At 52.5% G+C, this 25,630-nt stretch overlaps 1 protein-coding gene across 1 annotated transcript; it reads right to left on the bottom strand.

Annotated features, from left to right (window-relative positions):
- Nucleotides 1-5,012: 5,012 nt before the first annotated feature.
- On the bottom strand, nucleotides 5,013-12,283 carry LOC122391738 (transcription factor sem-2-like). Its single transcript, XM_043385957.1, has 2 exons — nucleotides 12,105-12,283; nucleotides 5,013-7,720 (listed from the first exon to the last, which is right to left on the bottom strand). Exons 1-2 carry the CDS (start codon nucleotides 12,210-12,212, stop codon nucleotides 6,782-6,784), a joined length of 1,047 nt encoding a protein of 348 aa, XP_043241892.1. The 5' UTR covers nucleotides 12,213-12,283; the 3' UTR covers nucleotides 5,013-6,781.
- Nucleotides 12,284-25,630: the final 13,347 nt, after the last annotated feature.

Below are 25,630 nucleotides of genomic sequence, written 5' to 3'. Positions count from 1 at the left end.
GGGGTCTATGTAGATGCAACTATGCGTAAAAAAATATTGGCAATCGTACAAATCTGTCAGGCATTGGGACGGCAGCGCAAAGTTAGCTTGGTAGCGGTATTCTGATTGCCTAATAAAATTGATAGTGACAAAAACACTTTTTTCAATCGAGACAAAATAAGCACGTCACTGAGTCTCAAAGGTTTGCTTCGGACGTACACATGACTACATTGGGTGAGGGTCAGTTGCTGCTGGGCCCTCGCTTTACGATCCACATCATTCAGGACAAGTGACTAGCGTAGCGAGAGCTGTTATATAGCCGTCACTGTGTCATCATAACCCCTCCGATGTCACCGCTGTGTCACCGCTGTGTCACCGCTGTATCACCGCTGTGTCACCACTGTGACGTCACAGTAACGGCACCGGCTGTGTCATCGCCACCGGCTGCCGTGTGACGGTGTAATACGGAAAGTCCGCCATTTACTGCACACCTGCAGGCCGTCGCTGTGACTGTTTGATGGGGTAAAAAAGACTGACTGATCCCCAGTGTATTCACCGATAGTCAGGCACGGTTAAACGAGCTGTGTTTATGCTCATTTTCAAGAAGTCTTGCTAGGTAACTAAATTTATATAGATACATGTAAAAATGTTACAGAGGTTATAATGGAAAACGGTTATGATCACGGAGAAAGTTCCCGTTGATTTTTTCCGACGGGTTTGATTGTTAGCCCTGGGGCCTCCGTGCCTGAGGCCAGACAGTTTGAGTCACGCGCGGCCACGTCACTTTTGTACACTCGGGGGCAGATTGATGTTCCACAACTCTTTATCCACCGGGTTCCTATGGCTCAGCATTGGCAGCAGCCGCCTGGTACCGGTAGACTGTGCCGCTTCACTTACTTGTCATGCGGCACAGCCTACCCACACCGTATGACACCGGTCTGGGTCGGTGGCTGGAAGGCGATGTGGGCCGCCTGTGACGTCAGCGCAGCGGTGGGGGCCGAGCCCGGAGGCATGGCTCGGGTCGGCGCAGCGCGGCGGCTGGCGAGGGCTGGGGAGTGAGGTGGGGTGGGAGCACGGACATCGCGCGGCTGAGCGAGTGTAGTTAACTTTGGCGTCTCAAGGCGCCAATTATTCTACCTAACAATTGTGCTAAAGCAGTTGTTAAAATGTCCTATCCCCAAAACAGCGCCTATCATCATACTTGCAATGCACATTACGACACACTTAAGCGTGGCAATGGGACAGCCGATAGAACTTATGTCACTCGTGCATCGAGGTGCGGAGCTATATTTTGTATAACATATTAGTATTAAGGTTTTGATTGAGCAGATTGGTGTCTATTGTTTCGCACGGCAATCGTCCAGAGCCGTGGGAACTGGGGGTTAAGAGTAGTGCCGCAGCCAACGCTCCAATTTAAAGCGATTATTACTATTGCTCTAATATGTGGTCGCAGCCTCCAATAGCAAACCGTTCCAACTAGGAGCCAAGAAGTCGGCCACTCAGGGGGGGCTCGAACCGGGCTTCTCCCACCGGCCAATTCACGACACGAGCGTTCATCCACTGAGCTACCGAGAATGGTCCTCGTCCGCACAAAACAAAATGACATTCACCCGCTGACCGCCAATGACAGTATTGTGACATTTGATCGCGTTTGACCGCGGCGGGTGGTCGCTGGTTTCGGCAGCTCAGTGGATACACGCTAGCGTCGTGGGGTGACCGGTTGGAGAAACCCGGTTCGAACCTTCCCAGGTGCGCGACTTATTTGTTCCTAGATGGAACGGTTTGCTATTGGTGGCTGCGACCACACATTAGAGGAACAGTAAGAGTTGCTTAAAGTTGGGACGCCGCGCTATCCAAAAACCCCAGTTCCCACGTCTCTGGACGATTGCTGTGCGAAATAATAGACACCAATGAGCTCAATCAAAGCCTTAAAGGGACTATCTCACCTTTAACATGGGGTTTGAGTTGAGATAGCCAAGTTTGCGGCGAGGTTCAGAAACCACTATCTATCTAGGTTGCAACCCCCGCGGCCTCTTGGTGTTGAAGAAATTCGTTCCCTTCATTTGAAAATGGGCCTTGTGCAAGGCCCTATCTTCAACATGGAGCGACCGTTAGTGTGACGTCACCTCGTTTAGTCATTCTGATTTAAATGGGCTTGTTCGTTGAAAAATCGCTTAAAACTTGGTCTGAACTTTGTTGTGGTGCCTACAGAGTAAAAAGAATCAGCTTTATGACAGTAATGTGGCCTGGGGAAGGAGGTAATTTTGGGCTGTGACGTCACATATTTGAAAGTTTGTGTTTGGAATATGGGAAGCCTAAGATGTTTAATGAAAAATAAATGCCAGAACCGTGTTCCTGGTCATCCAATCTATAAAGTCGGGCACAATTTAACTGGTTTTGACAACATTTTAGAAGGTGGGATAGTCCCTTTAATACTTATCTGTTAAAAACAATGTAGCTCCGCAACTCGATGCACGTGTGCTATAAATTCTATCGGCTGTCCCAATGCCACGGTTAAGTTTGTCGTAATGTGCATGGCAAGTATGATGATAGGCGCTGTCTTGGGGATAGGACATTTTAACAACTGCTTTAGCACAATTGTTAGGTAGAATAATTGACGCCTTGAGACGCCAAAGTTAACTACACTCGCTCAGCCGCGCGATGGTCCGTGCTCCCACCCCACCTCACTCCCCAGCCCTCGCCAGCCGCCGCGCCGCGCCGACCCGAGCCATGCCTCCGGGCTCGGCCCTCACCGCTGCGCTGACGTCACAGGCGGCCCACATCGCCTTCCAGCCACCGACCCAGACCGGTGGCATACGGTGTGGGTAGGCTGTGCCGCTTGACAAGTAAGTGAAGCGGCACAGTCTACCCGTACCGGTACCAGGCGGCTGCTGCCAATGCTGAGCCATAGGAACCCGTTGGATAAAGAGTTGTGGAACATCAATCTGCCCCCGAGTGTACCTAGTGCGCCGTTCTGCGGCCAGGTGCTGGTCGCATTACGATCTGACCGCCGCAGGGGGAAGGGAAATGACACAGAGGTGAACCGGAGCGGTGGTATGCGGAACGGTGCTGGACTGAGGGACAGTCGACAGTGCAGGATAGGTATATGTATGTTGTGATTGTGTAAGGTGGCTAGGTGCACACATCTCTAACGTCCTAGAGTGAGAAACATATTTATAGTTAAAATAAGATTTGATCATATATGATCAAATCTTATTTTGGGTGAATATAAGACCGTTTTCAACCAAATGATTGCCATAACAAAAGAAGCAAATAATTACATGTTTAATGCGTCACGTAGCGGTCAACAAGTCACTGTAACCCACCCAGCAATTGCACCACGAATCGTGACTCGTTGGTGGTGGTGATATGAGCTCATCAGCAGTGGGAAGCCCGACCGTTGTCGCCACGCATGAAATTACCTCGCCATCTGATGGGCTGGCCGCGCCTGCTATCATTGCATCGTACCTTCTGCAATCTGTCTCTCCCTCCGCAGCAATGAAGGAAGAAAGCACATGGAAGAAGCAAGCGCAAAACACACCGGTTATAAAATATTTTCACGTTATATTTCGATACAACACTGGAGCTTCTGAAGCTAGGCTGCAGCCTGCCATCGCCATGGCATAGCTGTTGTAGCCGATAGGGTTCATGTCACAAGCTTTGGAGGTAGTGCGGTATACTGTCGAGTGCTGGTAAACTTCTGAAGACGCTATAGCACTGATAATGGATGTTGGACCTGTCGTGTCTCCGTTGTATGCCATGAGGCGGCTCGGCTGGCGCCCGGCTGACGCCACGGTTCGTGTCGAATTTGCCGGGTATACCGTGGAACTGGGCGCCGATTTCACGCTATTGCCTGACGGGGACGTGGTCAGGTCCTGCTGCCGCCTGCTATCACTGCCCGATCCACCACCGTCAGCCGGGCAGGCGAGGCCACATAGCGACAGCACCCAGTGGGCTCAAGGGTAGATTAGTACTGGGTGCAGCCAAGTTGGTGGGCCAACTAAAAACCCTCCCTTGCTTTTTAGCACTGTTCATACCAGTGATAAGTGGCGACCACCAAACGGCATACCTACTTCTCATCACCTTTTGTGTAGCACCAGTGTATTGTATAAAGCTATCCGGCACATCCAGGTCCTATGTTCCTTATCAGATCGCATACACAAAAAGAGCCAATTAGCTCCTACAAGCTGTTTTGTGGGCCGTCCCTGTACGATAGCGGACCGCCCTCCCAGCCCGACCCGTCCCCACATGCACACGCCACACACCCATCCTGGACGGATAACTGACAACTTGTTATAGCGGTGTTGGCCGGGGTGTGCCCTTCCGAAACATAAAAAGCAGCCAAGGGTTTCACGCATTTGTGGGATAAAATACCAGCAGTTGTATGCAAAAAGGTGTGGCACTGTGGGTGAACCAGTTACAGCATGATGATATGTTACCAACCATACGATACTTTCACGATTAGTCAAATGATACCCGACAACATGCCTCGGTTGATAATTCCTTACTCACCCTTCGACGGCTTGTCCCAGTACGAATAGACTTATTGCATTGTAAAACATGGTAGATTCGGTATAGATACAAAGGGATCAGCGGTCAGTCCCGGCTGAAAACATACACCATGCGTGACGTGATGTCAGGTTTTACCTTGATGACCTTCGCAGTGCTAGTTCCGCCCTACGTCAGCGTTCGCTTATGTTTCAGTTATTAGCCAGATAATAACGTTCAAAACAATGGCGCGCCCCTATTGTTTTCAGCTGCTCCATGGTAATCCAGCGTCACTGGCACTAACGGCTACTACCCCCCCCCCCCCGTCGGACATTCCAAGCTGCCAGGGTCAGCACTCAGCACTCAGCACTCGGCACTCAGCGCTCTGCGCTATGAACTCGGCGACTGCAGCAAACAGACAGAGAGGAAACTCACATTCCGGAGAGTTAAATAGCTGCTTAAGTGCCTACATTGGACCTCATTCCGTCCAGACCGGGTGTATTTTTGTGGTATCTGCTTGTTATAAACAATCATAAGAACAACAATTCTTGTCGAAGGTGTATAATGTATTCGTAACAAACGATACAACTCTTGCACAATCATACAAAATTACAAAATCGGACTAGATACACCGTAAATCACGAATAAAACGCCATCGAGAAAACTGTACAGCTTTACCAGCATGGTTTCTATATACATACAGTGGAGGTATGACATGCTTGTCTTCTGTAGCTTTCTCTGCCATCAATGGTGCCGGACTTTGTAAGTGAGGTACTCGGAGGTACAGGCACTCCGCCGTACCTGTGTCCCAGTGAACCTGGGAACCATTACCCGAAGGTGTCACAAATCTGCGCCCGCTCCCCTTGAGACGGGCGACTCCCCAACTCCCTATATACACCGGGAGATCAGAGAGCTGACCAAGCTTAGACTCGTTGCGTACAAAAAGTCCGTGTACAAAGTTCGGACAGGACCGAGGCTACGGCATTGCACAAGTTGCGCGGCCGGACTACTTCTCGCTGTGGAGGCACATGTTGCGGCGCGCGCCAGACAAAAATAGAGGGCCCACTGCCGGGCCCTGGGGCACGCCACCGCCGCGGCGCGCGGGGAGCCCCGCTTGGCGTCACAAGCCTTGTTTTAGAGGCGCCGGACATGGGTTTACCGGCCGGAACACGTCAGTGTCGCAGTGCAAACGGGTCGAGCGCGGCGATCTACGAAAGGCTCGCGCCAGTCCACCGAACTCTGAGCGCCCACTGCGCCACTGGGAGGTATACAAATCGTCCAGTCTTACCGCTAACACCGTCCGAGGGACCGGCGACGTGCACCACAAACCTACTCACTACAGCGTACATGGAATGGGACGCGACACGCCGTGCGCGTCGCGTCCTTCCGCAGGTCCCTACCAGCCGTACAGCGCCGCGCGCACAACCAAACACGTCCAGAGAACAACATAACGCAACAACCAAACACCGAGACCCACCGCTCACAAACAAACAAACAGTGGCCCGGCCAATGCCCGCCAATGATAGCACGTCCGAGGTAGGCGTCGCCGCTTCAGGCCCGTTCTCGACAGAAGAAACAGAAGAGATTGCATCAAAATCACCACACCGCGTCGTCATATGGCCGCCACCAACGCACCGAGAAACTGCTGGGAAACAGCAGCTGAAAACTCCCCTTTCGCTCGCCGACTTCCCAAGGGCCGGAGAGGAATTATCGCCTCCGTCAAGTCAACGACAAATGTAAACATCGGCGCAGTGCGTCAGCAGCGACGCAAATGAGATCATTTGGAAAATAAATACACACACGGGGCTACTCCGCCCTGTCAACGCTGCCCCGGCACCCTGGCCTTCCCCTCGCCCCGGACCTCTCCACACCACATCGACTAGTGTCAATACATGGCCAGCACTCGCCACCTCCTCTCCTCCACTCCGCTGAATTGAGTATTTCCATCGTGACACCTACCCTTCAGCCACTCTCAGAAACGCTACTGCCGCTTCGATAAGAAAATACGGCACCAAAAATACTATCGTCTCATCAGGTCGGCGCGGGAGAAAAAGCGCACCGGTCCATGCCACTGAGAAGGCCGCCCAGTGAAGTGCTCCGGATGTGGGCTGCACCACAAGAAGGGGTCTGGTCAGAGCAGAACAAACCACGGACCAGCCCATCGGCCCTCGACAGCCAGCCGTTCCCACTTGAGTCGGCCACAGCCAGCCAGTTCATATGTACAGGAGTGTTTGTACGGCCGTCGTCGGCTGACCTCGTCGGTGACCTCGCCTGACCTCGTCGATGACCTCGCCGACGATCCAGCTCGCGTCGTCTACAGGTGCAGTCGCAGCTCGTCCAGGTCGTCGCAGGTCAGTCCCAGCGCGGGGAACATGGCCAGCGGGTTGAGCAGCGCCGACTCGCCCAGCGCTGTAACCTCGATGTCGCGCAGGTCGGCGCCGATCTCCGGCTCGGGACCGAACCCGTGCAGCGGGTCCTCCTCGGCCGGACGCAGCTCGTACTCGTCACCAGGCCGAGCCGGCAACTTGTACGGCACCTCGGGGCCGCTCAGCTCGCACTTGGGCTCGGACAGCTCGGGGCTGAAGGCGGACTGGAGCTCGGGACTGAAGGCGGACTGCAGCTCGGTCTGCATGTCGACGTGCAGGTCGGAGGGCAGCTCGGGCGGCAGCTCCGACTCGTAGCCGCTGGAGGAGCCGATCGAGACGGGGCTGCACGGGGTGTGGAAGCGAGACGGGCTCGCCAGGCAGAACGACAGCGGGCTCTCGGGCGGCGCCGGGCTGCCCAGGCTGACCCCGACCGGTCGGCACAGCTCCATGGCTGACTCTGAGCCGCGCTCAGAGACCGGCTCGCAGACCCAATCCCCGGTGGAGTCCGCTCGACGGACCGCAGCGCGCTCGCCGCCCCGCGCGGCGCGGCTCGCCGGCCTCTTCTGAGAAGCCTTCTTTGTCGGACTTCCTCCACCGTTCAGCGCTGCCGCAGACGCTGCCTCCTTGGGCTGTCCCTTCTTGCGCGGCCGGTACTTGTAGTCGGGATACTCGATCCGGTGGAGGGCGACCAGCGTCTTGGCTCCCTCTGTGAACGGCTCCTTCTCCTCGCGACTCAGGTCCTGCCAGAGCCGACCGAGCGCCTTGGAGATCTCAGAGTGGTTGCAGTTGAAGTGGGTGGTGATGTGCTCCCGCTGGATCTTGGCGAACAGCATGAACGCGTTCAGCGGCCGCTTAGTGTGCTCCGGGTTACGGCGGTCCTTTTTTATCTGAGGAAGACAGAAAGACGATTGTTAGACAACTGTCTGCAAGGAAACCGCAATGTGGCATAGCATAGACTAGAGCTTGAGGTGTAACGATCGTAACATTACATCAGATGGGAGCGGATGATGTAGGTATGGTCAAACACAAGGTATAGCGTATCCAATATTCGAAGCATGCCACTTGTGTTGTGAACATGTGATCAGCTATCATTTGATTATATGCTAATTACTGATAGAGTCGGAGTTACTGCTCTGTCTTTTCAAATAGGAAGAAGGTAAAAAGAAATTCATTTGAATGTAAATATCCATCATGCTTTTATTTGCATCTGCACGTCAAAGAAGGACTTTGCATTTTTGGAATACAGTTTCAAGCGTTTTCATAAATAAATGGCGACTAAAAGTTTAAATCCCACACCCAACCCAAAACAAAAAGTCACCCGGCCTTGGCCAAACAATAGCTGTCACTTTAAAATAGCCCCAGCTGTTCGCACCAAGCTGGGTCTGGACGTCTGATCCCTTTGGATGGTGCTTGTCATGCCTAGAGAACCCTGCCCAGTGCCACTATAGCTCAGACGAGAAAGGAGCGCTGGAAATAGCCAGTGCTCACAAGCCCTTCGTCGTCTGGTGGGCCACTGTCAAATACACTACCATTATGTGGATTCCGCCGCGAATAGCTAAGCGAACCCATTGGGGCCGGGTTTGCCAAGTTCCGCCGTTCTCATTCAGCCGTCAGAAGTGACGGAGCGCCGCACGGCTCGGCTCCGTGACCCGTCCCGCCCACTGAGAGCGCGCGGGCGATAATCCGACCCCCCTTCCGTCGGCACCCTCCCCGCACCCCTTCTGTTCGACTCCACCCGCACCCTTCTGTCTGTTCTCCATCCTCTCTGCACCGTTCCAGCCGATCTCAGCTCCACCCAAGGTAATTGACAGTCAGGTGAAAAATGTACCCGTTCGGCACCGCTGGGTCTGAATGGAGTGACGGGGTCGACTCGCTCCTTTACCGTCCCCACGTGGTGGTCAAATGGGGACACCGCAGCAGCGCCCTGTAGGGTTTCAATCGCCGACTGAGAAGGTATGTCAGGTATAAAAGAACCGGACATTGTGGCCATTAGCGAGACAGAGGCCGTCCGGACACACGGCGTCTGTAGATTTCCTGGACGATTAGATTATCTCGCCTGATACCATCGCCAGTCTCATACATTGGTCGTCTGTTAGACCACACTGTCTGTAATTATTGACTCGGCGAGGTACTTTCCATGATGAGTTCATGGTAAACAGGGTGATGTAATATATCACCGCAAGCATAAAGCACTAGGGTATCATGTTCTTCTACATAGAGCATGAGTGTTGAATAATAAGACAGCCTGCCTCTTTCAGCTTAGCGGGAACCGTGGTATAATGTTCCGGGAGTGCACATCAACCAAATGTTACCTTTCGGAAAATGAATCATCAGGTATTAAAGAAATTACTTCTATAAAACTCAAAAGGAGCTACCGTTTAATAAAAGACAAAATACAAATAAAAAGCTACAGGTAATTAAGACTACTGACAGCAAAATATTAGAACTTCATACCGGAAATATGTGATATTTTCGCTTTTCCGTATTGCGAACATTTCTAGTACCTACCTAAAGCATAAAACGTACCGGCACCGAATAATAAGTTTGACATAAAGATGCGGAGGCCTTGTAAAACGTCATCCACCTACGTCAACGTCATTTAAGTCACACTGTTTCATCCATAATATTTCATCCTGCGCATATCAATTTCTCTCTGAACACTGCACTAATTAATAGTTGGTCATATTTTCTGACGCGCCTTTGAATAGCTATCGCCTCTATCGACCATCAGGCATTGCAGCCAGCAGCAGCTTCTTCCCGACCGTTGCGAGCCCTCACGGGCGTTGGACGATGGACGATGGGCGATACTCCCTAACCGTCCTATCGTCCTCAACCCGTAACCACCCGACTGACCTTCGACAGATAAAATAACGAAATATACACGGACGCGCATAAATACTGTCGGAATGGTTGTGGTGATTTACGGTGTACGTAGGCCGTAACTCTGAGCTGCGTCGGCTCTGGGACGTTTACGGTCGAGCGGTACCGCCCCGTCGACCCAACTCCACCCTCGGAGGGCGCCAGCCGTGAACGGGAGAGGTGAACAGGGGAGTGGCGATCCGAATAGAGCGGACCGATAGCGGTGACTGACTGGGTAGAGCCGGGAGTGACGAACCGGCTGTGGTGAGCGTGACGACCGTAAACCGGCTGTGGTGACTGGTGAGGTGATTGTGGTGGGCCGAGTGTGGGGAAGGAGCTCCACCCAGTGCGGCTGTTGTCAGGCTAGATTTTTAGGTGTGCTGGTAACAAATAACATTATTGACTAGCTCCTGGTAATTTTGTGATAGGTAGGTGCATTTGCAAGGTAGAATGTGGATTATACACCTTTCAATTTTTAAATTTATTCCGTAGGTGCCAATATCAAAACAGGAAGCTGTGGCAGGCGTCATACAAATTTTGGCGACGAACGGTTATAAAAGGATGCAAAAGGCATGCTTTTAGAGCTTCCTCATCCGGGAGAAGCGAAAGGAAGAAAGACATGTCCGACGATCTCGTTCCCGATCGGCCTTAATTCCAGCACGAACGGTAACCGCCGTCACCTCAAGGCCACCGTTTTGGACGGCCGGTACCGGCACCAACCGAGAGATGGTTCCGGCGCTCCCCGCTAGATGGCAGGAGCTGCACCTCTGCCGGCCGACAGGCCGTGCTGTCGCCAGGGAGGAAGGGTCGGGGTACGGACGTCGGAAGAGCGGCAGTCGCCGGCGGACCGCCGCCGTGGAAGGGTTGGTGGGGCGCGGTCGGAGTTGATGAAACAATCGCAGGGCGAAGTCTCTAAGAAAAGTCAATGCCGGGAGTTGCTACCACTGTGCGAGGTCCGAGGGTAACAATTGAGCACTCTCAAGTGCGCATTGTCATTGGCATTGCCAATGTGGGCTAACTATCAATGACACTAATTTCAATCACATATCGCTGACGACCTACCCCAATACTGTGATAGTCTGGCCGACTGTTTGGTTCTGTAGTCGGGTCAATATATCTGACCTGGCAAGTGACATCGTTTTAACGACATTTTACGGGGCCAGGCCTGATGTCAAACAAGTGAAAATAGTTCCCAGCTGAGCTAGCGGTACCAATATCGTTCGCCATAACAGGCACCCATTGTGACCCCTAGCAATGATGACTAGCTCGATGATAAAACAAGTTGTCACCAATTTTCGTTACATACCAATGAAGGTTAGCGAGAAAATCCGTGACGTATAAAATCATAAATTTCATCAACCCTTGGTATCGATACAACAATAGATATAACAAATGGATATAACATAGATATAGTGCTTTTGTTTGCCATTCCTAATCATCCATACCCAAATACCTGAATGTGTGAATAGCCGGGACCTAGCCATAGCCAAAGACGTGCGTTTACACACTGTCCGCCACTATCGTGCGTTGGATTTTGTGCCAAAAATGCTTCAGTCATAGAAAAGTTGGGAAATGCACCTTATAGTCTGACCAGTTGGCGTACAAAATGCGTTCGATTCAGAAGCATTAAACGAACTCCGTTGACTTAATAAACAATTTGGTTGTGACTGAAATCGTTTAAATTGTATTTTGCTCTGTTCAAACGAGAAGGCCTCGTACAAGCCCATATCGATATTTTCAAATTATAATTACGCTTCCTTGCTCCTACTGAAAAGCTGATATTTTATCAACTAATTTATGTAGCGTACAAATAATTTTTTGGCATTTCTGTGATTTTTTTTTTTTGGTATATTGGATAACCGCCAAGCAATGTGCTGATACACCCATGGGCTTAAAATTGCGGAAAATTAACTTAATAAGAAATGTAACAAAGCATGTTTGCAAATTTCGACAGAAGCATTTACATATTACTGAAAAGTGACAAGCTGTATTATGACATCACTATGACTCGGCACTTTCCATGCGGGCTTATATCACACAATTATTAAAATTTTGAAAACGGGTTATTTGCAAGACGTTTGATTTATATGAAGGACAGAGAGGCATAATGTTTCGTAAATGAAATACCGATGTTCACAAAGCGGAAGAAGAAAAATAACTTTGAAACTTTGCCCTTTGAGAGCAGCATCAATTACGTCTCCAAAAAGGATGGCACACTTTTGTCCACTATGGGCCATTTCACAATTATCCTCGATTTAGAAGCATGGGATCATATTTCTGATCAGTAAATGATTGCTTATCAGATATAATTTGCATGCCTGGAGACATACCAGTAACTACCCTGAACATCCATCCCAAGCACAAAACCCCCACCCAGCCTCCGCCAGAGCTCGGCTCGCGCCCGTCACTTACATTCATAACCTCGGAGTATGGATGTGGCGAGTCCCACACGTACTTCGGAAACTCCGGGTACCGTATTTTGTATTCGGCCAGATTCAGCGCCATGGCTGAACAGCACATGGGCGGCGTGCGGTCCCCGCTCTGCGGCCACGACCTCACTGTTTCCGCTCCGAACGCCAACTGCCGGCGCCGAGCCACCAGTCGCCGTAGGAGGCCGGAGGAGCCGTCCGCGACCTGCGCGCCCCTGGCGGCGCCGGACGGAACTACCCACCGCCGAGGACGCAGCGTCGAGACGCGACGGGACGGTGAGGGTGGCTGGAGGGGCAGAGGTGGGGTGGTAGGTCACCCTGTGAGCTGCGGATTAGTGGTAAGAAATGGGGACGTTATGGGCGAGAAAACGAGGCAACCGTCCAGAAGAAAGTCCAGCCGTGGAAGACACAGGGCAAGCTTGGAGACATCGGTTAAAATAATTGCCAAGAAACAGCCACGGATGCTTTACCAGCCAACAGTAACAGCGTTGGCTGTAACGAGCTGGATGATCGCGATCGTCATGCACGCTGAGCCACTGCTTCTGTAGAAAATGAAGCTGTCACCAGATGATGGACGTTATCATGCTGTCATCATCACGTCATTGTTACATTCAGGGAAGAAATTCGAGAATTGAGAGATAAGACTTATCACTCACCATGAAACATTTCCCCGCTTCGAGCATATCCAGTTACCTGGCCACCGGGTCTGTGGGGGCACGGAGCGCATCGTATCACATCCGTCATTCCGGCTACGGCCAGTCGGTCAACGGTGAACGGTGAAATCCGGAATTCGGCTAATCATTCATCGGAAGTAAGTTAAAACTTTTTATCAGTCATCTAACTGAGGTGACGGACGATTACCTACCAGTCGAAGTTAAATAAGCTCTCTCGCCAGAGGCAAAAATCTCGCCTAAAAAGCAGCAAGAACTTGACTGGTGACTAGCGTGCTCACGAGCTTCCCAAAAAGTGCAGCACGACACACGGCCAAAGTGCACACAGATGAGGGTCGGTCATGTCTCCTTTTTATGGGAGAAAATGCTCAACTATATACTTCCCTAAAAAAATGAAATTCGTGCATTATGCATACAGACGTTTTGCCCGTAAAATCCTTTCGACGTTAGTCTATGCAACAATGAAGACCGTTTGAGTATAGCAATATGTGATACTGTGTTTTTTCGGGCTACATTCCTATGTCTAAGTAGGCGTCGACCTGTGGTAACGCTTTTATTGGTAGACAGTCCGTCTACGCCGGTGGCTGTGAGTTTTTGTTGACAGAGCTAGATATTCTGTTGACAGCGCAACCAGCTGTGTAAGTAAAGATACAGACCGCTTCGACTGTCTCTATCACTGTCTATCAGCCACAGGCTAGCCCCTGGCAGTCATCCGCCCGACGGTCTGGAGCCACAATCGTAGTGCCACAGTCACAGTCTCACAGCCGCTCCCTCGGCAAACAGCCTTCTGTGCGCGCGATGGGCCGGTGCGCACCTTTTTACAATAAACAGCACACCGGCCGGCCGACGCGCAAATACCGGGCCGAGTATAAACGGGTCCAATCGCCGGCGGCCGCGCACGGTTCTTGCGCGCTTTTTTGGCGTGCCGTTTATGCAATGCAGCCGTGTAGTTGGCGCGCTCGGAGAGGGCGGCCTGTTTGGCTCGGCCCGGTGTCGGCGCGCCCGGCTAGGAAATCAATGGGGCTCGAGCGGCGCGCGGCCGCCCCCTCAGACCACACAGGTCTGTGTGCGTACAGACCGGCGCGGTGCGCAGTTGCGCGAGAGAGATAAGGCGAGTTGTGATCTTCAGTCGGGGTGCTAAACTAGATGTTGAGCGCGGGTTAATGAAACGGATAAATCTGCTGGCGCGGTGTTGGCTTTGGCAACGACCGAAGTTCGCGAGCACGTGCGGAGCGGCGCGGCCGACCGAGGTGCGGAGATGTGACAACCGCGGGGAACTGTAGTAATCTGAAGACATCTCGGCCGCTGAAGTTAACAAGCACTAATGAGGATTTAATTAATAACGAGAGTCTGTGATTAAGCCATCACGCAATTGTCTATCAAAATTACAAGGCCTCATCACGTCTCTTGCACCTATGTACAGTATTTTGCACGATTTTTATGATGTTCTTCATCCGTCTGTCTGTCTCGAGGGAGAAAGCTTGTCTTGTTATCCTTCTTAGGGTGGCTGTCGTGTCTGTCTGAGATGTCTACTTCACCGGCCGCCGTTTTCCTCCGTGTACCCGCCGTGTCCCGTCGTGTCTCGTGTCCGCTGTCCGTGTCCCCTCGATGTCCTGTGAGCGCTGCACCTCTCGTCTTTCGCTCTTCATCGGTATCCATGTCACGGCTCTCGCCTTGACCCTGAGAGCTCGCCTGCCGTCGCCGCCCGGCCGGTGGGACCGCCACGGCGACCCTCAGTCGGCACGTGCCGCCTGCCAGGTGTCCAGAGACCGGACCAGTCCGCCCCGCAGCTGCCGCGACCTCCGGCGCCGACAGCTGCAGCTCGCAGCTCAGACGGCCAGCTGAAGCTCGCAGCTGCACTGCTGAGTCGAGCCGTCACATGTTGAAAAGATTACAAGCACGCCGCATTCCGGATCAGGGTCAAACTGCAGAAATGTTTCCGAAACACGTCGCATCGCGAACTCATCGCACTCAAAACTTTTTTACTACCTCCTGGAGGGTTCATTTTCATCAAACCAGCAAGATAAAAGTATATTGAAAGGGTAACTCTTTGCTACCATTATGTGCATGGTAACGGTACGTGGTTAATATGAACTTATTCGCCAGCGAAGAGTATTATTACCATGCAAATATCAATATTACTCTCGCGATCCAGAACATCACGAAAACTCTTTCCTTCTGGGTATCGTGACTCGTGTACAGATAGTCGTTTCATGCGTGGATCTTGTTTACCCTCGTGAAGATGATATTTGAAATGGAATCACTCAGCCAATCAGAAACGAGATCGGCCGTTTGCGGTTTGAAGGCCGCGCGCATCTGTCAGTTTTCGGCCGTTGGTCTCCGAGAGCGGATGTGAGCAGTGTCGGTGCCGCGCGGCGTGGCCGTTGGTGATTGTGCTTGCGTGTTGTTCATCGCCTATAGAGCCTCTGTGGACATTTTATTGTAAGTACCGATGTGCTAGAGCATTGCATGCCGTTGAGTGGTGCTAATTTGACCTGGTTAACAGGACCCCGTGCACGGCCACGTGGCCTAGGTTGTGAGTACGTACATTAATTTTGTTGTGATGCTACAAGTTTATGCATTTTATTGGTGACTTTGAAAAAGCCTTGCACTGTAGTGATCCAGTCTCATTATCTCACGCAGACGGGCTACCACCCAGGAACGCCGTCGCTCTCTTCAAATATTGTGCGCTGTGCCTTATCCAATATGAGGGCGCTGAATGTCTTGTATTCACATTCAAAGTGCATTCAAGTTGTATCGTGGTGTTTATTTACCGCTTGTGCATTGCTGAACGCTTCGTATAAATTCATATGCATAAGTGAAGAGTCTCACAATGTTCATGGCTGGTGTGCCCCTCGTATTGTTTGTACGGAAGCCAAATATACATTGTTGCTCTTGAAGCATGTTTTTTTAGTTGGTGAGCTCCGGTTAACAGAAGCTTCGTGAAGCTTCTGAAGCAAGCGTCTGTGAGTCTGTTACCATCCTCTGGGGGGTTTACACTAAAGGAAAGAGTAAACATTACCATGTGACAAAGGGTAGGCCAGAATAATATGCTCTCTGTAGGAGGGTAAAGCACAGAGTAGATGATGCGTTACTCCCTAGAAAAGGGTTCCGTTTAAGATTTACCCTTTCAAAGAGTGTAACCCAAAAAATGTTACACTCTAGACAAGAGTAAATCAAAAGAGTTTACCATTCAGAAGATGGTAAAAAACGTCTGTGTGTCATGTTACCCCTACCTGGCGAGTTTACTCTTCATGAAAGAGTAAAATTTACCATCTGGAAGGTGGTAAAAAACGTCTGTGTGTCAAGCTACCATGCTATGGCGGATTTACCCTTCAGGAAATGGTAAAAAAGTTTTCAGTGCGTTCACGAAACCTTTCCCAGAAGTTGTACTGAGCTACTGTGGCCGTCTCAAATCAAAGTGTTTTCCGGTTTAGTTCTATGTCACCATCTGCCTCTTCACTTTCACGGACCAGTCGCGACATTCGGGTGCAGCACGTTTTACAAACAACAGAAGGACACACCAGATGCATTGTGCTGTCAACAAGAGCGCGCCCTAGTTCGATTCCCGAGAAGTCAGCTTGGATCAGAGGCCGTTGCTATGTTGGGAGCATGTCACCGTGTTAGCTGTGCCCCTGAGCTCCGCCAGTGACGGTAGCACGGATGGCTTGTCTTCGCGTGACCAGCGACTGCAGAGGTCTGTGGCGAACCAACTCCGTCTAGCCTGTGACAAAACGATGCTGTTCTCGGCATGTGTTGGGTGACCCCAGCCGTAGCTCTGCATATGTAGCTCTGGCACTGTCCCATAACCGACCTCAAGCAACACACACAAAGCTCTGGTAGCACTTGTTGGGGTGACGCATTCGACTCACTCGCTGACTTTAATATTTTACGTTCGCCAGCGGATACAAGGAATCGGACAACTGTTGCTTCTAAAAGTTTATCATATAACACTTGGGTAAAATCGAAAGAAAAACTGCGCTGCCTGCCTCCTCCATAATCGATGTGGCCGAATCGACCTCTAACTCGTTCCTCTCCGTCCACCACCACCACACTCAAGCGGCATCAGACATCAGTCTCATCAGTGACATCATCGCGACTGTGACGTTGTAACTATGGGAGTGCACCAGGTCCGGTGCATGGACGTCAAATCTGCCCTATCGGGGGGCCTCTTCCTGTTTCGGAGACGGGGTGAGGCGTTCAAACGGGGCGCCGCCTTATCACCGTCCGAGATGTCACGGGATGTCACGGCGGACCGGTGTTGGCGGCGAAAACTGGTCCGGGCCGTTGCCCAGTCGGCGACCGCACCCAACGAGCCATCCGCGGTGGTGTTTACTGCGACTCCCACATCAGTCATCAAGTTAAAAATTGTCGTGACAAAATAGCTTGCAAGCATGTATGAATAGCTAAAATGATAAGCATTTCATTAACATTCGTTTGCAAAGCCTCCATGGTGGCCAGTGATCCCGACAAACAGGCGGAATACCTTAGAAAATACGCAGTCTGCGGCGAAGAAGAGAGGACAATCACCGAAGCCGTCCATTTGTGCCACATGACTGGAACTCACGACCGTGAGTGCTGGTAGGTGCCCTGACCAGGCAAGGACGGGAGACTTGAGCCCAAAGTATAGGCAAGGACGTGAGACCGGTAAAGACCATGGTAACTAGGCCCGTGGTAAATGCCAGAGAGGAGGTGATCACGAAATATTGAATAGGTGGAGCGTGAGGGAGCAAAAGACGGAGTAAGAAAACTGATCAGATTAGATATTCAACAGCGTAAGGTATGTCAATAAAGTATCAGATAATACATATATGATATGATGCACCATCTAATGTTGTATTATGTGATGTGATGGATATGATGTGATGTATTTAATAAATAACTCAGACGAGCTGACACCGCGGTACAGTGATGTGACGTTATTGAGTCCGCCCGTTATACCGTGATCGCGCCGGTCGGGCCGCAGCAAACGGACCCAGCCTGTCACATGTTGAATGTTGATGTGACCCAACTGGGTCTGGTGGCCGCGACCACCCAGCTCCGTGTTTACACACAGACTCGGACCGCGGGCCGGCTGGGCGGTAATGAACGAGGTCCGTCGGCCGCGCCGCCCCAGCTGCTATTTACAGCCCAATAAAGGAGGCATCCCAGTCAGGAGTCACATGTCGCGTGCCGAGTGCCGAGCCGAGTGCCGGCCGTGGCCGATGTCTCGGGGCCGGCCGGCTGATCCTGCTCGGGTGACGTGAGCGGAGTGACTCACCCGCCGGTCACCTGCCGTCTGTAGGGGGGTTAGGGGGGGGGTCACGTGCCTCTGACGCCGGTCCCACGCCCGGCGTCAGCTGTCCGTCCTCACAATGGCAGGCCTCCGTCAGCCGAGGTCGGCGACCTAATGCCGCCTCTGGCACTCATGAGGAGGGTCTGATGGTGTCGATGATGATGTTTGGTGCAGTTGAACTTATCACGTATGCTACCATAACCGTCCTCTCGACCTTCTAAGGAATTGACCTACCCCAGCCTAATCATTGATAGAAAAGCGTCAGCATCTGACGCGTTCTTTCACTCCTTTCCTTCTTCTAATTTTATCTCTCTTTCTTTCATCACTCACGCTCTCTGCCTTATCCCTTCCTCTCCTTCTCTTTGTATCCTCGCCCCCTGCTCTTTCCCCTCCACCCAGCCTTGTCGAAGTGGGTTAGCCGGGCCTGCCACCCACCCTCTATTGATCCCGGTCGCTGCGCGTCGCCTTGTGCCCTCGCTCCGCCCTTCTCTCCACCCTCTCTCCGTCCCTCCGCCCTCTCTCCTCCCCTCCCACCCCTCTCCCCCTGGGTCGCAGCCGTTGAATAGGGCTGTTTGGCTCTGAGCCAACCCTCGCTCTGCACGTGGTGAGCTTTGAAGCTCGCTTTCTGCAGCTCCGGCAGCTTCTCTCGCTCAGAAAAGGCGTGAACTGCCCAGTGCGTGACGCGTTCGTGAGTGGCATGACCTACGTGTGCGTGACAGTGTGTGACTGTGCGTGACAGTGTGACAGAGTGGGTGACGGTCCCGGACTGCGGCAGGCCGTGGCCGGGCAGAGTGACCACTGACCACTCCAATCGCTGAATAGCTAGGGGGACGCAACTGGCAGGCCCGTGACGATCATACAGTGATAGGCAGCGATCTGAGAGCAAATCAGCATAGAAATGCAGACGCATATTTGGCCTTTCGGTAGCTAGCTGCACAGAAATGACGTAATGAATAATCCATACATCAAATGATAAAATGGCAATCAATGAAGCTTAGTTGTTTCGTGCTTAGGAATCGCTTGAAGAAGTTTTTTTTTTTTTTTTGAAAAATATTACAGAGGAAGGCAATCATTTTTTAACAGGATTAACCGTTCATTTTTCTACGCTGTTAGTTTAACGCCAATAGACAATCTCGTATCAGTTGTGCATTCACAGCTCACCGTTGTGCCGTCACCGACGTGTTTTCAGATCATCCTGATCAGCTCACCGACCGGGTCGTGGCGGCGTCACGACCGTCATGGACGGTCACGGCTCGGCGTGACGGTCCGTCCGGCTGTGTGACGCCGCCTTGTTGCTGGGTGTGATGGCCATCGGTATCACGGCGCGGCGGCGGTCGCTGCCGGCTCATCACGCACCGTTAGTGGACAGCCTGTGCAAACGGAGACCGTTAGTGTGAGACGGCGCCGGTCCGCGGTCCAGCCCGGTCCACCTCTGTCCATTCTCATCCACCCCAGTCCACCACGGTCTACTTTGGTCTACCCTAATCCACCCCAGTCCATCCCGCCCTGCATGAAGGTCCATCCAGACCCGGAAAAGGCTAGTTTATATGAATCAAAGTAAAAGTTGACGTGTGATTTGCGGATATTTTATTTTTGTTATTGTAACATTCGTTATGATGGCGACTGATCGCCTCTTCTTTATGGGCGAAGGCAACCATATAAAGCCAAAGTTTGATTGTTCATCTTTGAACAGTCGACTATAGACAAGTTCTACAACATGCATCGGAGACAATATTACATTATATAATAACGCTTGACCTCGCTCGGTTTTATTGACTCAAGGCCATCGCTGATCGCCTTGTCACAAAGGATGATATCGGTCCCATTGTTTTGGCGTGGTGAATTGGGTTAAATTGTGGGTTTACTTGTTGCATTGTTGCCATAGCTTTGTTTCCGCCCTCTTGATTTGAACGCTGTAAATACCACAGCCGACCTAAGCTGGTCTTCAGCAGCCCTCCTGGCGTGCCGTTGGGATCCTTGCTCAAAACCTGCGGCCCCCACCTGGTGTGGTCCGTATACAGCAGTGTCTGTGACGGCTGGCGCAGCTGCCGCCGGCCGGGCCGTGCCGGAGGCTGCGGCAGCTGCACGGCGGAGCTGTCTGTATGTCTGGCTGTCGGTGGACGCCCGGTGACGACCATGAACCGGCCGCTGGCTGCCGGCTGCCGCCACCTTTCAGCAAGGTCAGCGCTCAACATCCAACCGCCGCGGACGGGCCGGGGGTGTGGGGATGGCTCACGTGCCGCCCGCTCAGTCTATGTGCATTGCACATTGCAGAGATTTGGTGAATATTTCGGTGGATATTTGGGTCCCACATCAGGTTCGTTTGACCAGCCGCTACAGCTCCGGCTGGCCGTCTAACTGGTCACTACAGGCCACCTCCTATGGCTGTTCGGGTTGCCCAGTCATTGCAAGTTCGTATGGCCGGCGCGACCAGCCATTGCAGGTCCGAATGACAGTCTGACCAGCCACTGCAGGTCAGCCCAACCTTTTTTGAGAAAAAAGCGCCTAGTTTTTCGGCCCGACTAACTGCTGCAGCAGTTATTATCTGCCGATAAATCCGGTCACCACCCATGGATCGTTAATGGATTTGGGCCAGTTGGCTGAGTCCCGCGCCCGCCCCGCCTGACCTGCGTCTCCGCTCAGCTCGGCGAGCGGTCATCGTTTATAATCGCCACTAGTCACTACCACCGCTGACACTGCCGGCTGCCCGCTGCTAATGACCAGTGACGTCTAATGGACACATTTGGCAGGCCGAGTGGTCCATTTACCGGACATTTGTTAAAACGGCCATCTCATAGATGATTGTCATCAAACTTTGAGAGTTTAGTGCTGCAGCCTGCGGAGCCAGCAGTAAGAAGGGAAGGAACTTTGTAGAGCGGCATGGGAATTTGCACAGCGGGCGCGTGGTGGGTGGGAAAATGAGAGGCCAGAGGCTGGGTGTAGCAATGACGTCACAAATGACCCCGGGCAATCATCGACAGACCCGTCGAAGAGCTCATTCTGTAGCCCACCTTTGCGCCAGCTCGGCCTCCTCTCGATGGTTTATTTCCCTCGCACGACCAGGCCATTTCTCATAACACGAACGACCAGGGGGGGGGGTTGTTACGACCCCCCCCTGGCGTTTCGAAACGGAAGGTCGTAGAGCTTAGCGGAAAAAACCAACGGATTGCTCTCAACGAGATCTCGCGATTGGTGGTATATTTTTTGGTCCTAGGTCAACATTTGACCTACTTTTGACCGGTCAAAGGTCAAATTTTCGGAAAAATAGACTTTTTTCAACTTTCGGCGGCGATTGCGGCAAAACGGTGGGAGATATCGACTTGAAACCTTCACTATCGTGTTCCTTGATCAATTCTCTATCGTTTGGTATGTATTTCGTTTCCCTAGCTCTAAAAATGGCGCGTTGGGAGCGCCGGAAGTCGGCAAGGTCACAGTCGGCGGCAGAAATTCGAAAAATCAAAATTTAAATTTTTGAAATCTGATTGTATTTTTGGATTTGGGAGGTCCATTTGCTCCCTATAGAAGCTAATATTGCTGCATATTCCCATTGAGGTGACAAGAATTAGCAAAATAGTGGTTCGGGCGCTTTTCAAAAATAGTACCGGACGCTGTTCCTCTTGTGACGTCATAGCTCCGTGACCTGAACTGACCCGGTCAAATTTCTTATACCATATGATAGCCAATACTTGCCCCAACATGCATGGGAAGTTTCATCACGATCCATCAACCGATGTCCGTACCACCGGCAGGAAACCTCGGGCGTTGGCACTCAGTTTGTGAAAATCCGGCCGGAGGCTGTACCTCTTATGACGTCATAACTCCGTGACCTGACATGACCCGATCAATTTTTTTCGGCAAAAGATGCGCAAAGGTTGCCCCAGAGGGTATTGAAAATTTCAGCCCGCTACGACAAGCCGTTTAGCGTGCACTTCGAAAAAACCTCAGGGGGGGGGGTTGATACAACCCCCCCCCCCTAGGCGTTCTAGGGTTATTTGCCTGCCGCTCCATCTGCATCCCTTGTCTATAAGAATCCCTCCGATTCCGACCACCTTGTCACCTTGAGCGCCCTGTCATCCGGAGTGCATGTCACTCTTCTGACCTCACCGGATGGAGAGACCGACATCACCGCCGGACCCAATCGCGGCTGAACAATGAGGGCCAGGCACGGAACGCCGCATTGCAAACATTGCAGCTCCGCGCGGCTGCATTCTGGTCCGGGCAGAGTCGCGTCATCCACCGACCCGGGGGCGTATCGGCTCAATGACCAGAAACTGTCTACAGGCTCGCGATAAGAGTGCAGCCGAGAACAGACTTCCTGAGCCATTGCAGACAGCTACATGGTGTATCTGAGGATTCTCCGGGGTCTTGGAACACACCCTGCCGACGTTTACAGTCATGCTGTCTCGATTTATTGCCGGGAGCGCCGCAATTCAATGTCAGACTGCAGCAGCCACAATCGGACCAGAGCGGTTGGTCTCTGGGCGACTGTCTCTGCCGGCAGCGTTCCAAACCACAATCACTGCCTCACAGACTGGGAAAACTTCCTGACGCGTTATATTAGGAGCAGGACGTCGCTCATGCGCTGCCCCTGCACAGTTTCACTGCCACTCATACCTCATGGAGCCGGCGAGGCCAGCCCGGCGACCGGCCCGGCGGGGCTGCTATTTTCGGCTGAATGCGGCCGGGGTATGGGGACTGACGGACGGAGGGGAGCCGTGGAGGACAGGCGCTGAAAGGGGACGGGGGGACGCCGGCGGACCCCGGACCCCCGCGGACTCCACCGGGAGCCCTGGGACCACTGTGGTACCCGGCAGCCGGCTGATCGGCCCTTATCGAGCCCCGCCGGTCCCCGATTGACGCTGCCCCCCACCCTACACCCCTCCCCTTACCGAACCGGAACAAACTGGGACGCCCGAGGCCAGGGTCGCGGCCAAGGGTGCCCGCAGGGGAGGGACTCACTGCTGCACTGGGGCAGCCTGACACGCTCGATGGGGCTGCTGGAAAGGGAACTAATGACATTTGGCTGAAGTAAATGACAGCGTACAACATGAGTGTTGAATTACTTTTCGAATGAAACATCTTTTACAGATGTTGGAGAAGATGAAAAAAGGTCAGTTTCGTCCTGCATATTCATCGGCGTCCTTTCTGCTGACCCATATACCGCCCAGCGGTGCCGGACCTTCGCCGCGCAGTTAACGCTCACAACACCGATCAACAAAGTCAGCCCCTCTTTCCTCGACCCTCTATACCGGTCCAAACCAGCCCGCTCCCGGTACCGCACTCAGCAGGCCCTCCCCGCGTCGAGCTGGCTCGTATCGATTGCCAACAATCTACACAATGAGCGAGCCATCGCGCCACCACCGCCGCACCGCCGCCACACCGCCGCAAAACCGCCCGGGTTTGCCATCAGACGCGGAGCCATCGAGGCTCAGCTGTGCTTCATCCCGCGCTCCGCTCCCCCGCGTCTTCCTGCTCCGCCCGCACCGACGCAAAGAAAGATAAATGAATCCACGAGTTGAACCACCGGCAGCGTCGCAACATGCAGAGTTTCGTATAGCGAACAGTGGCTCCTGGAGTGCGTTCGTGAGGGTGAGGTCCTCTGCGCCCTCTGGTTCAGGTTACGACATCAAGCACACGACATGGTCTATCCGTTACGTAGTTTCATGTCTGTCGTTTCACCATTGAGTCTCAGATAAATGCTGTGTCTACCTGTCTCAATAAATATCCAGCTCCCTTTCTCGTGCCGGGTGGTGTCACGGGCCGGGGCCCGGTCGTGTCTGGTGACCTCGGAGCCCATCGGTCCTCACTGCCCGATACCTGGCCCGTGTCGGCCAACAATCGCCCCGTCCGCGATGGATCGGGTTATTTCGGGCCGGCTATCTGTATTCTGGTGCTGGGTAGGCGAGCCGCCGGACCGGCCAGCCGGGTCAGGTCCTGTCCAGCGGTCCAGGGTCAGGTCCTGTACCACCGGAGGGGCACGTGTCCACTCTGAGCGGACAAATGACTCCAAGACACGGACGGAGTCGGCGCGACAGGTAGCCTGTTTGGTATTCTCCAGGCGGAGGCGGGCGCTGCCGGCGTCGGCGCCGGTCGGTGCGGACAGCGATACCGGGGCGATACCGGGGCGATACCGGGGCGATATCGGGGCGAACATCGCCCGTTTACAAGGCACGGGTATATCAGCCGGGAGCGGGTGAGAAATGAACTACCGACGGCCGATGGGCACACCACGCTCATGTCTCTGTCATCGCTGGAGCAGGACCAACCGCTTTATCGGTCCCAGGACGGCACTGAAATATGACGACACGATTATGTGACATTGAAAAGTGGAATGAAACTAAGTCGTGATAGATCATAACTGTTTTGCCGGTAAGCTGATCCTGATCGGTGCTAATATTGACATAATGCAAACCATATATTATACTTTTGTGTCGAGGATGTAAGATCAATGATTGACCAGAATTAACCCTATTCCTGGCGGGCTCCGCCGGGACAAGAAACTGGCGGGGGGGCCGATTCGGCCCCCCTTCAGATCTCAAAAACTACACATCGCAGCGACAAACGGTAAACGGCATCGGATACGCACGGTCAAGATCTACAATTTTTACTAAGGTCATTTTCAGGTCAGGTCAAAGATGACGTCACAGGGGTCGAAAAAGTCAAAATGGCGGCGCTAGATATGGAGAGAGTTTTTCTCGAATAACTTTCGAATTAGTCAAGATAGGAACAAACTAAGGGCATCATCGTGATCCTCTCGTCAATCCGCATCGAATGATATATATGTTGACCTCGAAAGGTCAAGGTCAAAGGTTGACCTCAGGTCACGTGACCTCGAGGTCATCATGTATATCATTCGATGCGTCTTGACGAGCTGAACACAATGAGACCATCCACGCGTCTGTATCTTGTTCCTGTACGGAGTTATTGGCCAAAAACCTTTGGTGACCTTTGATGACGTCACATGACCTCAAAGCTGCCCAACAGCAAAACAGACCTCAAGGTAGTGAAGGTTGATCGTATATGAAGTCATGTATGGTATATGGGGCCATTCCGACCCGTTTTAGTGGTAAAAACAGGGAGTTGATTTTTCCCCCATTGACTTATAATGGGGAGGTCGCGAAACTGACCTGACCGTAGGTCACCGATATCAAAATTCCGAGATATACAAATTGCACATACTGGTACCCTAACTAAAGCCTGAAGAGAAGAAATTGATCGGTCAAAAACTCTAGCTCTGGCGTGATTGTAAACTTTTCTGAGGTAGGGTCACCAAACCGCCTCTGGTGACCTGACCTGAGGTCAGATCAACTCAAAATTTTCAGACATGTTGCGTAGAAGCCTTTTAGGAAAAGTCAGAAAATTTGAGCTTCCTAGCTCAACGCGTTTGGGAGAAATAACCAAAAAACCTCAGGGGGGCTCCTGAGGCCCCCCCGCCAGGAATAGGGTTAAACAGCGAGGCCTTCCAGTCGTTCGGCCTTCTCCTCCCCCGGTATAAGTGGCTCTGCCGCGTCCATTCAACTGTGGCAGCGCGGTGGACTGGTCTCCCCAGCTCACCGGGCTGCC

This window comes from Amphibalanus amphitrite, unplaced genomic scaffold, assembly GCF_019059575.1.
Source record: "Amphibalanus amphitrite isolate SeventyFive unplaced genomic scaffold, NRLGWU_Aamphi_draft 000451F_arrow, whole genome shotgun sequence".
NCBI classification, from domain to species: domain Eukaryota; kingdom Metazoa; phylum Arthropoda; class Thecostraca; order Balanomorpha; family Balanidae; genus Amphibalanus; species Amphibalanus amphitrite.
The sequence above is the reverse complement of the archived record's forward strand: the minus strand, read 5'-3'. Positions and strand labels throughout refer to the sequence as shown.